Source organism: Priapulus caudatus, unplaced genomic scaffold (assembly GCF_000485595.1).
Source record: "Priapulus caudatus unplaced genomic scaffold, Priapulus_caudatus-5.0.1 Scaffold638, whole genome shotgun sequence".
NCBI classification, from domain to species: Eukaryota; Metazoa; Priapulida; class Priapulimorpha; order Priapulimorphida; family Priapulidae; genus Priapulus; species Priapulus caudatus.
The window spans coordinates 130,418-144,416 of record NW_014577699.1 but is presented as its reverse complement, the minus strand read 5'-3'; the positions used below and the strand labels follow the sequence as shown (position 1 = coordinate 144,416).

At 42.1% G+C, this 13,999-nt stretch overlaps 2 protein-coding genes across 3 annotated transcripts in view; one reads left to right on the top strand and one right to left on the bottom strand.

Annotated features, from left to right (window-relative positions):
- Nucleotides 1-8,583, top strand: part of LOC106812355 (SWI/SNF-related matrix-associated actin-dependent regulator of chromatin subfamily B member 1-like) — an 11,848-nt gene extending 3,265 nt beyond the window's left edge. The window contains exons 2-9 of one of the 2 annotated variants that reach the window (XM_014816210.1): nucleotides 1,832-1,937; nucleotides 3,280-3,403; nucleotides 5,452-5,586; nucleotides 5,916-6,043; nucleotides 6,652-6,818; nucleotides 7,385-7,575; nucleotides 7,773-7,904; nucleotides 8,254-8,583. In XM_014816210.1, coding sequence (XP_014671696.1) covers nucleotides 1,832-1,937; nucleotides 3,280-3,403; nucleotides 5,452-5,586; nucleotides 5,916-6,043; nucleotides 6,652-6,818; nucleotides 7,385-7,575; nucleotides 7,773-7,904; nucleotides 8,254-8,296 — 1,026 coding nt within the window. In that variant the 3' untranslated portion in view covers nucleotides 8,297-8,583. Of the gene's footprint in view, nucleotides 1-1,831; nucleotides 1,938-2,696; nucleotides 2,827-3,279; nucleotides 3,404-5,451; nucleotides 5,587-5,915; nucleotides 6,044-6,651; nucleotides 6,819-7,384; nucleotides 7,576-7,772; nucleotides 7,905-8,253 lie in introns of both variants that reach the window. The other variant, XM_014816209.1, reaches the window with a different exon arrangement.
- The window catches only part of LOC106812356 (RING finger and transmembrane domain-containing protein 2-like), a gene marked incomplete in the record, with an annotated part of 15,148 nt that continues 9,732 nt past the window's right edge, over nucleotides 8,584-13,999 (bottom strand). The window contains 4 exon segments of the mRNA XM_014816211.1: nucleotides 8,584-10,731; nucleotides 12,404-12,505; nucleotides 12,725-12,790; nucleotides 13,261-13,416. Coding sequence (XP_014671697.1) covers nucleotides 10,600-10,731; nucleotides 12,404-12,505; nucleotides 12,725-12,790; nucleotides 13,261-13,416 — 456 coding nt within the window.

Genomic DNA, 13,999 nt, shown 5'->3' with positions numbered 1-13,999 from the left:
GTGTGGACTTACTACCAATTTACCGCTTGCCGATTTTCTACGTAACGGTTGCCTGTTTTTCTGACTTATGACATAGAATTTCTCATGGAGATTTTGTTCTGCTTAGCCATACTGTCGGTGCTTGTAGTTGTTATTTCCGTCTATGCTGAGCGATGTTTTGTATCTCTTTTGTTTTTCTTAGGCTCGGTGTTGTAATTGATACACGATTCAAACGCCCCTAACTTTAATAACACATATTGTGGCTTCTCTCTAGTATCTGGCCGTCTATTCTCCATTGAGCCTGCTACCGATCATTTCTGGGTCCGTTAATGGGCCCCTGCGGCGATCGATGCGATTTACAAGCTTGCACCTGGGGACTCTTCTTCTCTGATTGTCTACATTTTTGACACTATTTTATTTTGATTATTTTTTGGCTAATTTTATTATTTAGATTATGAGATAGTAGGTTAGGATTATGGTTTTAGGTTAGGGTTTTGGGTTAGCGGTTAGGACGTCTGTATCCTAAGTCACTTTCAAGTGGTTCAGTGGCCATCAACGGATTAGATGCTGTTCTACTTCGTTTGGTGAGTCAAGAGTGTGTGTTACCGTTTGTTCGAACTCCCCATACGAACTGTTTTTATTTTCCTGCTGCTCTTCTATATTTCTTTGTATTTTATTTTGTTTCTGTATTTATTTTTGTTACTGCTTATTCATTTTATATTGTTCGCCTGTTAACTTTTGTTTTATGTTCCGAATTAATATTATTTCTTTATCCCTCTTGCTTTTGCATTAAAAAATTGTCCTATTATATATCATCGTTCTTGTTATGTACTCGCGAATTACTCTGACCCAATCAGAGAAGAGAGTCCGAGTTGTTTATGTTTTCAGGCCTCGGATAACCGGTGTTCATCCGGTCGTTTTTAGCACTACCACAGAGTTTATTCGGTCTAATCTGACGCGGGGTGAAAGGTGACGTGCTGCCCGGGCTACGGTCTTTTCGATTTCCTAAATGCCCGGACAGTTTTTTTAATATTTAGCCGTGTATCTTTAAGTCAAACAAGGGTTAGGGTTTTAGAGGGTTCAGAACATGGTGCGGGACGATTATGGGATAATCGAATGGACTCCGCTGCCCTGGCGAAGCACAGGCACTTGGGAAGTCTCTAATGAAAATAATAAAGGTTAAATTAAACACGAAATGTACAAAGTCTAATCGTTTCGTTCTTACTCTATTCGCCTTATAATTTCACCTGTAAATGTCCTCTTTACATTTTCACGGAGAGAACATTTCCTGCAGGATTTTTCAGACGACGATATCTCTCGTCATTCTTTGTTTCTCTCGATCGCTCTCCGTCATTCTTCTTCTCTATCGATCGCTCTCCGTCGTTCTTCGTTTCTCCTACTCTTGCTCCTGTTCTCGTCACTCTCTTTCTCTGTTTCGTTGCTGGCCCGTAGATCGATATAGTGTTGCGTTGCGTCCGCAAAGGAATACCCAGGTTTTGGACTGGTCACTGGCTCCAAAATGTAACGTTGAATTAATGTTCGATGTAGAAATGATGAAGAAGGAATCCAAACTTGTGTTTTAAACTGACTAAACTTTAATAACTGGCACACAGGGTAGTCACATCTTGCACAGAGAGACAAAGAAACGCGCACACTCGCGCGACCACAACCAGACTCCCCACTCCTACATCTGTGTCCCTCTCCCGTCTCTCTAATCTCTCTTCTATATATTACCCCCAAAACCCCCACATCCTGAGTGCACAGTCACCCGTTCTCCCAGACCGCGTCCTACCTCCATTTCACAATGACCCTAGAAACGCCCGACCTAAAGATTGGGCCGAAATTGTTTCAGGTGGGTAACTACCTGCGGATGTTTCGTGGATCACTTTACAAGAGGTATCCAGGCATGTGGCGCCGTCTGCTTACACCAGATGAAAGGAAAAAGATACAAGAAATGGGTAATTAACTTACAAGTCTTTACCTTTAGCTTAGTTTTCACCATCAGTTGTTATCTTTGACTTTGATGGAAATGTATTACAATTCTTTGGTTATTCAGTCAATGACTGGGTCCATTTAATCATTGCTTACTTCACTTATGATTATCATTGTGAAAATGGCGTTAACATTACAACTGTATTTTCTGTCTAGATACGCATAGTAAAATGCAATAGTTGTATATGTGTGTGTATCTAAACATTTATCTAGGATAATATAAAGTTTATGCAAAATGTTGTTTATATAATAAGACATAAAGTAACATCTACTAAATGGCACTAAAACATTCAAGTCGCTAGATAAATGTGATTTTATGGCAGTATTACATATACTTTTATGATTATGAATACTTTCTTTAATGATGATTTCATCTTCGTATTGTGTTCAATAAAATTTAAAGATATGCACATAGAAGAACGTGATTACGTAAGTATACAGTGCTAGTTACAGTAGCTATAAAGGTTCTCATGAGGAAGTCCGTTTCGTTTAAGAAAAGTGGTTTACTGGCTTATAAGGAATCCTTGTTAGCATTGGTCCATGGATGGAATATCAATTTTGCGCATTATGCACGTGCCTTCCCCAACATGTGTGCATCATTGGCGATCAACATTTAAATTGATCTGTAGTTGCATTAATCTTTGCATTCGTTTCACCAGCCGCATGACCAGCTCTCTGTATAACTGTTTGTATTGCTCGGTATCACCGTGTAACGATGTTCACAGGTGGAGCGGTGCAGCAGCATATATTTGCCACGAGTGTAACCCTCTTACGGGCAGCTGAAGTTGATGACATAACCAGAGGCAATGAGGAGAAGTACAAGGCTGTAATCTTTAGTGCTGACCAGATCCCTAGGTACTGCTGGATGAGGATAGACACAGCCTCCGTGTCTGTGATGGTTGCTTGAGAGCGCTTTCCCACTCCAGCAGTCGAGCTAGCTCTTGGATGGAGTTGGTTCGAGCATGGAGTACTGTCTCCTGTTGCTTCTACTTGGGGTTGTAACAAAAGTAACGATTTTGATTGCGATAGTGCTGCGTGCAGATCTTCTAATGATGTTATGGTCTCATTTTGTACGAGATCATGGCTGTTGTTTTATTCTACATCAATTTGGCATCGGCACTGCAGCACTGCACGACAGCAGGGTTTCGCATCATCGTTACTTTCGTTACGCTACGTAACGTCCTCTCCGAGAGCCTTCTCCCGAGCTTTCCCGTCCTCTCCCCGGTGTCGACGAGTGGCAGCCGCGACGAGCGAGGTAGACGCGACGTTCTCTTGTTTCTGATGCGTACGTGTCGTTGTTGTGCGCAGCACTCGGCCATCACGCGCTCGCCACCAGCGTGACGTTGCTCAAAGCCGCAGAGGTGGAAGATATTTTGGCCGGACAGGACTCGAGATATAAGCCGATAATGCTGGGCAACGAACCCACGGCCAGGTAGCGTGTGCTGCAGTCGAAGTAGGCTGAGATCTCAGTGTGCTTAGCCTGGGATTTGTCGTGTGTGGTGCGGAGCGCCTGCTTAGTCATGCTCGTCTCGTTGTATGAGATAGCGGTGCATGGTGTGGGGTTGCAGTGCATGGCGGGAGGGAGTGGTGCATGGTGTAGGGCTGAAGTGCAAAGTGTAAGGGAAGGGGCATGGTGTGTGTGGGGAGGGGGGTGCAATGCATAGTGTGGGGGAAGGGCCTGAGTGAATAGTACTTTTAGGGATTTTATGTTGTTTGTTGTTCAGAGCTAGTGTGCTGGTGCACCAGGTCTTTTTTGAAGAATTTAATTGAGTGAAATTTAGTCATTAATGAAAACCCTTCTGTAACTTGCTGCTTGTTTAATTAGGAGGTGAAAATATGTAGCTGTTGGCCATTGTAACTTCTACTTGCTGTTGCTCACAACTTTCAATCTTAGTAAAACCTCACACACCGATTATGTGATATACTAATTGCTGCATCATTGGATGTAGTAATATTGATATTAAATATTTAATAAGTATTTGAAGAGGCTTGACTGACTGATAGCTTTCCTATGCATGATGGTTAGTAGGGGCAAGGCAGGCGTGTCTGAATCACACTGAGATCTGTAGAGTTCACTAAGCTGCTCATACGTTTTATGCATGTCTGTACATGCACTGATGCTCGCTTTTTTGGTGGTTCACATTAACTGTCGTGAATAATCTCCGAATGTGTCACTTTGCAGCCCGCTCACTGGGTGTAGCTTTTTGCGTAATTATTTTGTAAAAAAATGTTTGGCTTGGCATGTGTATCTTCGAGTTCGTCTTTGGACTGCTGGGTATGATACTGTCTGTTTTTTTCCCACTCGTGTACTCATCAGCATTGTTATTTTGGTATCCGAGAGCAAAAATGATTTGCTAGTTTCTTCTGGCAGGGTAGTTTTTTAGGTCATTATCAAACCGTGATTTGACTCGCGGGGAACCGTGTGCATATCAATGGCATATCGGTGCATGTCTTGTTTCGCAGAAGTTGGCATGAGTCCGTGCTGGAATATCGCATGCACGTTACTGAATTGGCAACGTCGTTGAATTTGTGAAAATCCTGCACTCGCATTGATTGCTTTTGAAGTTTGCCCGATCGTTGTGAGGCGCGTGTGTGCACTCGTATTGCCTGCCTTCCTCGCACTCCCTATACTCATCGATGTCGTGTAGTTTCTATGTCTCCTCAAATCGTCTCTTGATACTATTGTGCGCGTGAGAAGAAGTGGCAGTAGTTAGCATATAGCCTCAACATTACAGTTGCGCTAATATTATGAACAGATGGTGGTAGTATACATATTGGGTTGACCACATCTGTCACCAGGTCAATCAACCTCTCATCTTAAAGTGTTATAAAACTTGCTGCTTTCTTCAAACGTTATGAAAGTGTGAACAGTCGTTTGTGGAGACATAGTTGCTCGAACCTGCCTTTTGCACAGTACACGATATAAGTTGCATTTAACCTGAAGCTCACCATGATTTAAGTTCTGAATGCATGTGTTATAGAATGACAATGTTATATAGTGTGGATTAATTACATATCCCCCCCCCCAACAAACCTGAAGTTCATCTCATGCAGAGTGATAGCGTGATAACTGTGTAATCATATATGAAATCATGAATTTAAAGTAGAGTAACATTGGCACTTGGAAATTTATTATTATTGCCATGTAAATGGCTAGATGTATGTTGCCACACTAGAATATTATTGTCATTGTTTTTGTTTACTTATATGTCTACATACATAATATATATATATATATATATTATATATATATAAATGATAATAATAATAATAATAAATTATGTTAAAATTATGTTATTGAAGATTATATATCTTTAAACGATTGCACACGATTTGTAGTTATTCGAAAAAACTATATAAAAAAATACGGTGAGTAAAGCAAATTCTAATATTAATATTTTTGTGTGATTATCAGTGTGATGTAGTAGCGAGCTGTTTCTGATGTTGTGACCCATTTTTTCACGCGTGTCCGCGGAACAGAGAAGCGAAACCGAAGCGGGCGCCGTGGGTGTCGACGGTGCCTAACAGTTCACACCACCTCGACGCCGTGCCGTGTGCAACGCCGATCAATCGCAACCGCATCGGCCACAAGAAGCTGCGGACCTTCCCACTGTGGTATGTCGTCGGGCATCCGTTGTCAGTGGCATGATAACTGTGACCGGCGTTAGTCTAAAGTGTCTTGTCTATTGCACGACACTTCACGTGCAAAAATTTCATTTCATAAATTACTTTGTAAATTTTTTTCATGTTTATTATAAATACGATTGATCGATTGAATTTTTATAAAAAACGTTATAACTGGACAGTTGCAGTAGCTACACTGGTGCACACAATCGTTACCAATTTCAGTGAAGCTCAAGTTTTGAAACGCCCAGAAAATTTAAATCGACAATGCTGAAATAGATTGATTCGGAACTGACCTGTTTCTTGGTTGCTGTTTGTAGTTTTGATGACCAGGATCCAGTGGCTGTGCATGAGGTTGCCAACGCGATGGAGGAACTTGTTCCGATTCGGCTCGACATGGAGATTGAAGGCCAGAAGCTGCGTGACACGTTCGTGTGGAACAAGAACGGTAAACAATAGCCGTCGCTCAACGTTTACGATTTTAGTAGAAGCACGTTTATTTTCGCTAGCTCGGGAGTTGTTTTGCAGCGTTGGTGTTTGCGTGTTATTAGCACTCCCTGTTTATTTTCCCCGGCCCAGCAATGTCTTACAGTGTTACGGTTTGTTTGTTTGCGTTCCCCTCCCCCCTTCTCCCGTTTATGTTCCAAAACTCAGCATTGGTTTTAGCATTCACGTTTGTATGTTCACTCATCTCCCTGTGTGTGTTTTCGAGCTCAGCGTTGTTTTGCGGATTGGCATTTGTGTGTTTGCGTTTCTCCGTTCGTGTTTAGGATCCTATCTGTTGAATCTCTTATCAGATCCGTTATAGAAACCTAATGAGAGATTTTTTTCTCAATTTTCTTTACTGAAGATTGACTACGTGACAAGACTGCATTTATTAATGTAAATCAAATCGCCATGTTGAGTGTCCTTGGGGCAAAATTTTAATACAAATATTAGTGCTTACAGATATAATGCTGCGTTGTCACTAGTGAATTTCATGAGAGTCACTAAATACGTCATCTCTGTATACCGGCTTCTATAGAAAACACGACTCTCTCTCTCTCTCTGCTCTAGAAACGCTGATCACGCCCGAGCAGTTTGCCGAGATTCTGTGCGACGACCTTGACCTGAACCCGTTGAACTTTGTGCCGGCGGTGGCGCAGGCGATCCGGCAGCAGATCGAGGCTTTCCCGTTGGACAATATCCTGGAGGAGCAGTCAGATCAGCGAGTCATCATTAAGGTGAGCTCATCGAGTCGTTATAGTAGAGCAGGGGGGGGGGGATTAGTGCCTGCAATTATTCTCGCAGAAATGCTACTGAAGTAAATCGACAGTTGGGTAGAATCGGGGATTCAGGGACGCAACCTGTGAGATTATTGTAACATGCGCTATAACGTGCCCAATAGGTGGTGCCAACTACTTCCCGGAAGCCAGTGTGAATCGATAAGTTCTGTTACTGATATTCCGCGTTCGCATAGACAGTTACAGAAACCACTGGATTCAGCGACGGCGATCCAATCCATCCGAAGAGTTGCTGAATCCGTACGTGCGCGTGCTGGCCCCGGCTTTGTACTGTCATCCGCTGCCCGCACGCAGCCTTGATAACCACGTGCCGCACCATGCTGTCCTGTTGCAGTCCGCTATTCTATAATCAGGAAATGTTATAGGATTGTCGTAATTTTTGTATCTATATTTTACAGTGTTGCAGTCCGCCATTTTATAATCGGCCTTTGTAATGCGCACGTGAACATGCTTGCATGTAACGTGCGCAATATAAATCAATAAATATTATTATTATTATTTCGCAGTTGAACATTCACGTCGGCAACATCTCGCTTGTCGACCAGTTTGAGTGGGACATGTCAGAGGAGAACAACAGCCCGGAGGAGTTCGCGTTGAAGCTGTGTTCGGAGCTGGGCCTCGGCGGAGAGTTCGTCACGGCGATCGCCTACAGTGTGCGCGGACAGCTCAGCTGGCACCAGCGCACCTACGCGTTCAGGTGAGCCACGTGTTCGCTCCCCAGAAGGGTGCACTGTAGTGTTGTGAAACCACAGCACCATATCACGTCATAGGGAGAGATCGCGAGGGTAATGAGAGAGGTGACGTTCGCGTGTGTTGTGTGTGCGTGCGTGAGTATGCATGTGCCTGTGTGATTTCCTAACTGTATGACATCACTTGTATGTCGATTCTTTCCAGTGAGTCTCCCCTGCCAGTGGTGGAGGTTCCGTATCGGACACAGTCTGAGGCCGAGGCCTGGACACCATTCCTAGAAACACTCACAGATGCAGAGATGGAGAAGAAAATCAGAGACCAGGATCGAAATACAAGGTCAGTGAGATTGCCAAGAATTTTTAGTGCTTTCCCTCCGTTTTTGATTGCCTACGTCACACAGTATGGTTGCATGATTTTGAGAGTGTGTCTTGCACGTTTGGCTGAATAGTTCTTGTAGTTTCAGTTTGTAGTCAATTAATTATCACAGATCATCAGCATTAATGTTAGTGCCTAGAGTGATACTTAAAGAGAGGATTTAACTACAAGTTCATATCTATTTCATTATCATCTTCGTGTTCTATGATCGTGGTTAAAAGCGATATTTACTTCTAGACAAAATAAAAACCTAACTCGAGGGATTGTCAGCATTTGACCTTGGTGCTATTGTGGTGTTTGTTCATTACAGGAGAATGAGACGATTAGCAAACACAGCACCAGCATGGACATAGACACTGGCCATCTCAATACTGCTGCCCGCTGCAGGGTCAATATTTATAACTGGTCGTCTATCATCTGTACACAGTGTTTCAATGGTTCGTATTATATGTTAGTTTTCCAATCGGTATAGTAACTAGATTACTATTTGAGTTAAGATTAGGAGAGCGTGAGCGTTTAGCACACTGTTGAAAAAAAGATTGAAGGTATGAAGAGATACGTTGTTATGGAAAAGGAATGTCATGTGTGATGTTGTTCTCTTGGTCGTTTGTATTCATCCCAAATTTCTTAATAATGTGTGTAAACAATGATTGAATCTCACGTGTTTCGTTTTAACTTGTCCCTGAAGCAGACAGTTGGCAGAAAGTGTAGGTTGTGTGTCCGTGTTGTGTGTTTGATGGATACATCATCGTGTACATATTGGTATTCCATCTGGTTATGTCTGGTAAACATAGTTACTTTATAGTCACTCTTGATTGATGTTATCTCGTTTAATATTTCAATAAACTGTAATTCTGTGGAGTTAATTCCACACCGATTGGCTATATGCGATTAAGGTTATTTTTGGTTTTCCATAACGACATAGCCGGTACTTTGAGTGGTGTCACTCATGGTCACTATATAACTGTGATCAGTTGGCAGGTTGAAGACCTTAGTACCTGGAACCCCAATTATGAAATAGACTACTTCGTTGAATATCTCTGAGTCTGATGTATCATTGGACTTCTACGAATATTGGGGTTAGTCAACATGTCAATAGGTTGTTTACTCTGTCAGATGCAGATTGCATTGAATTAGATTGCATTAATTATGTTATTGCACTGTTTGTACATAAATCTACATATATCAAACTACTATTATCACTCGAAACACCTTTATGTACAAGAAATGTCAAAACATTGCTCACCGTTAAATAGTATCCTCAATGAGAACTCACTCGCTATCTGAACTGTATAATCACAAACCCATCTGTAATAATGGGAGGTTCTAACCCATTAACGTCCTCATACTGATCTATCCTGCTAAAAACAAACGAGCACGCACCCAGTCGAGTTCTCTCGTGCTAATATAGTGTTATCACAGTTAATTACTTTGCTATTGTACGATACTTAGCACTGCTGATTGTAAGCTAGCAAAGAATGCGCAAGATAGCCCACATAGTAACATACAAGTGGGATCGGGAATGAACCTTTCCTTAACGTGCGCGTAATGAGGTAAAAATTATAAATGGCACCTCGAGTTACTTCTGTCGCTTACCTCAGGGAGTACACTTTCTATCACTAACATAACAAATCGGCTCATTAATTAATATTTGACAGGTTATACACGACATTTCGTGGAGGATATGAGTGTGCCGAGATTATACGTTACAATGTTTGCAATATGAGTTTCAATACATTTCTGCCAAAAAAATTGCTAGCCAAATAGGGAGAAATCATGAGTGTTCTATCGCCAGACGCAATTGTATCTGCCAATAACATTTACCACTATGTTAGCATGCTATTTCTTTGGATAATATACTCTCACTCGTTTAGGTAGAGCAATTTTAAGCAATAAACCATATTATTTTGCAATATACCTGTTAAAAAAACCTACAACAAACAAAGGTAAACTCATGTTGCTGAAGAATGGCAAAGGTTAAAATAGACACCAAGACATGCATTCTAACGGCAAGGTTTAGTATACGGAGGCTTTTGAAATGTCATAATTTTCATGATTAGCTCGGGCTTGGAATTGAAGAGCTTGGCACAACTTCTGTTTATGACAATGTTTCGTTATATAATCTGGCTTCATTTAAAACAACTATTTTGTACTACACCGAGCTATTTGAGTAGTATTTACATAACTATATAGTCACATACATTCTATGTTTACCCAGACCAACAGTAAAATAAAATTTCAGCTGGCATGCCATGATTTTAGCCGTCGGTCATGGTATAGTAAACAATATTGTTAAACCTCTAACGACAGATTTCTCACGCTCCAAGCACCGGCACAGCAATCCTTAAGACGCCGTGCAAATCAGCATTTTAGTTAACTAAAATCTGCATTTACTGCAAATTCGTTCTCATCCCCCACAATCAAAGCATCAATTGAATGCGAGTGTTTCGAGTCACCTCGACACGTACTATAGCAACCTCGCCGAAAGTCGACGAATACGAAAGCAGCATAGCAAAACACCATATTGAGTGCGTGCGTGCGTGTCAGTGCGTGTGTGTGTGTGTGTATGTATGTGTGTGTGTGTGTGTGTGTATGTATGTGTGTGTGTGTGTGCGTGCGTGCGTGTCCGTGTGTGTGTGCGGAAGGGTAGGGGGCTTTAGAATAGCTGCATTGTTCCCACTGTGCCGCCGTCTCTCCACTTTGGGTCATCGATGATGTTGGCCCTACACATGGGACAAGTCCGCTCCCTGTCGAACCACATGGACACGCATTCCTCGCAGAATATGTGCTGGAAAACGAGAGAGCATTCAATTCTGCAATGCTCGCGAGGCTGCGTGGTATAGTCATGTGAGAAGTGGAGGCCTGGGGGCCGTTGTCAGAAACAAAATTAGTCTTAACATTAACTTCCACTCGTAAACCGTTGACAGAAACATCGTAATGTTACGAGAACGAAAAATCCTGGGAAATTTTCTCCTAACATTACGAGAGCCCAGACCCTCTCGTAACTTTAATATTAAGATGAAAATAACACATTTAGACTAAGAATTACAATTACAGTGATATTAGATTGTATATTAATGAGTAATATTTCTTGAAAAACACGTCGCAAACATTAATTATCTACCGTTCGTAAAACAAAACAAAACATTTACAAATGGCGTATGGCATTTGTTCTCTTGTTTTAATTTAAATACTCTGCACTAACCACGACTCTCGCATTACAATGTGAGAATTTGTCTTGTTGAATGTTGTGCAGAATAAATTCAAGACCGTGTCGTTTTTCATCAAATATTATTTATATGTGGTTAGCCATCATAATATGCCAACATCTGGCCGGTTTTTGACGTACGATCTTCAAATTTGATGGTGTTTAGGTTGTAAGGGCGACCTGAGTTGGCCTTAACACGAGACGCGAGAGTCGTGGCAAGCGTGGCAAACATTTAAAACAAGAGAACAAATGCCATACGCCATTTGTAAATGTTTTGTTTTGTTTTATGATCGGTAGATAATTAATGATTTTTACGTGTTTTTTAAGAAAAACACATTTTATTCATTATTATAAAATATAATATCACTATAATTGTAATTCGTAGTGTAAATGTGTTATTTTCAACTTAATATTAAAGTTACGAGAGGGTCTGGGCTTTCGTAATGTTAAGAGGATATTTTCGAGGATTTTTCATTCTCGTAACTTTGCGATGTTTCTGTCAACGGTTTACGAGTGGAAGTTAATGTTAAGACTAATGTTAAGACTAATTTTGTTTCTGACAACGGGCCCCTGGTCATTAGAGCTGAGAGAGTCCATGTCCCCCGGGGTACTGCCGGAACGTACCCTGGGTACGGTCCGGTATACCGGAGCGTACCCTGGTACTATCTGTCTGAGATTGCTGTTTATTAATTTGTAAATTCTAGCCACCAGTCGGTGGCGCCATCTATCTGTTTTTGTGTGTGTAAAACTTATAATAAATCAGTCGCCATTTGTATCGTTGAGAGCGTGTTGTGTATTTCTGTGCTCTGGCCGGATTGTGTTAAATGTACCACTATCGTGATGTCTGCCTTGTTTAGAGTCGCAGACATTAATGGTGCCGAAACTGTGTTAAATGAACCACTATCGTGGTGTCTGCCTTGTTTAGAGTCGCAGACACTATCTAATATGCCGGACCGTACCTCGCCTACTCCACTAACGAGTCTAGGGAGTCGCCTACGCCTACTCCCCAACCCGAACCCTAACCCTAATCCTAACCCTAACCATATCAAATAGTGACCAGGGTGTGTTCCGGCAGTACCCTGGGGGGACATAGACCCTAGGAGCGTCATTAGATGCTCTAAAACTATAACGTTAGCAGTGGAAAACTGCAAGGATGCATGCTAATCCAATGGCAATGCCGAACATAACTGTGTAAAACATGGAGAAAAAGGATTGCCAAAAATGATGGGCTATAACAAAGAACGCAGCTCACCTTGCACGCTAGCATGATTGGATCATGCACCTCATCTTGACAGATTGGACAGGAGCTTCCAGTCTGACTGAAATCCTCTTTCGTTGGTGTCGTACCATAAGACTGAAATATCCAGGAAAAGACATGATGATACGTTATATATATTTTGTCGTGTGGGTGAACAAACGAAGAGTAAGTTTCAGCAAAAACGTTACGATAGGTTTATGAAAATAATCAACATGGCTACAAGAGGTCACAATACAAGATCGGCTTATGGATTCTCGAGAGATCTATCTCAATAAGATTCTAACTGAGTTATTACTATTTAACTAAACATTTTACCGATTTTTGCAGGAATTTTTGCAATGCTGCCGTCATTTCTCTGGTCTTTTGAAGCAACCTCACCCCCTATACACAAAGAATGAAAAGCGTCACTATTTTCTCATCCTGCCCACTAGTAAATAATAGTCTATCGATTACTATCAAATGCTATAATTTACACACTAGGAGTAACTATTCCTAATACTATCTTTATTTTGGTACGATTCGTTGTCGTGTATCTGTATCAGTCTCGCAGCAACTGACAACGTACAACTACAGGCCAGAGAAGAGGGCGCAGGCAGCCAGTGTAACCACCTCGGGTGCCCATGTCAAAATTTTCCCTTTAGCAACCATTTACTTGCGAAGCCAAGAACAACAGGAAAAGATCCCCTGTAAGTCACACCCAAATAGATCCTGGCTGCCACGGTGAGCATATAACACGTACGTTGCTAGGGGCACATCTGTTGCTAGCTTGACTAACGGTTGTCGCTAAGGGAGAGGGGGCACATCTGGTTCTAACACCAAGGATCTATCCAGCCCTCTGACGACGACGATACCTTGAAGACGCAGTACGCGATCGCGAGCACGGTGGAGAACACGAAGCTCATCGCGGAGTCATTGGCGCGGTTGCCGAGGAAACACATCCACGGGTTGATGGGCAGGAAGGCGCGGTAAAAGTGCGACGTCTCCTCGAAGATCATGTAGTATTTGCCCTGCAGATGCGACACAAGCATGAATGACGTGAACACGTGCAGCAAGAAAGCCGAATCGTTTGCGGAAGATCGAGATGCCAATTTCCTCGTTCATCCTCATCGCAAATTTTTCATATACTCCGCCAGCAATTATATCTGTGCCCTGGATGATAACTTATTAGCCTTGTGTGATCAGAAGGAAGCTGTCATCAATCATTGTTTTGATGCGATGTTCTATAAACAATGCTTAGTAATGAAGTGTCACACAAAGTGGACATTTAGGTGTGATGAAATGTACGTCACCACGTGCGCTTGACCGACAGGGGTCGAAATTAGCGGTATCCCGATATCCGCGGGATAGTAGATTCTTGTGTTGGATACCAGATTTCAATGCTTGGTATCACACCGGGATAGTAAAACAAGTGCCACGGAGTGACAGCGCTCATCTCACGTCTACTGCAGTGACTCTGTGGTGGAGTGGTGGGATTCTAGTAAACCCTGTTAGTCCCAAATGTGTTCACATACGCGCCGAAACAGTGGAAGGCACAGGGATGGTATCAGGAACCTTCTCAAAAGAATGTTGGGATCGTTATGAAAGTTGCCA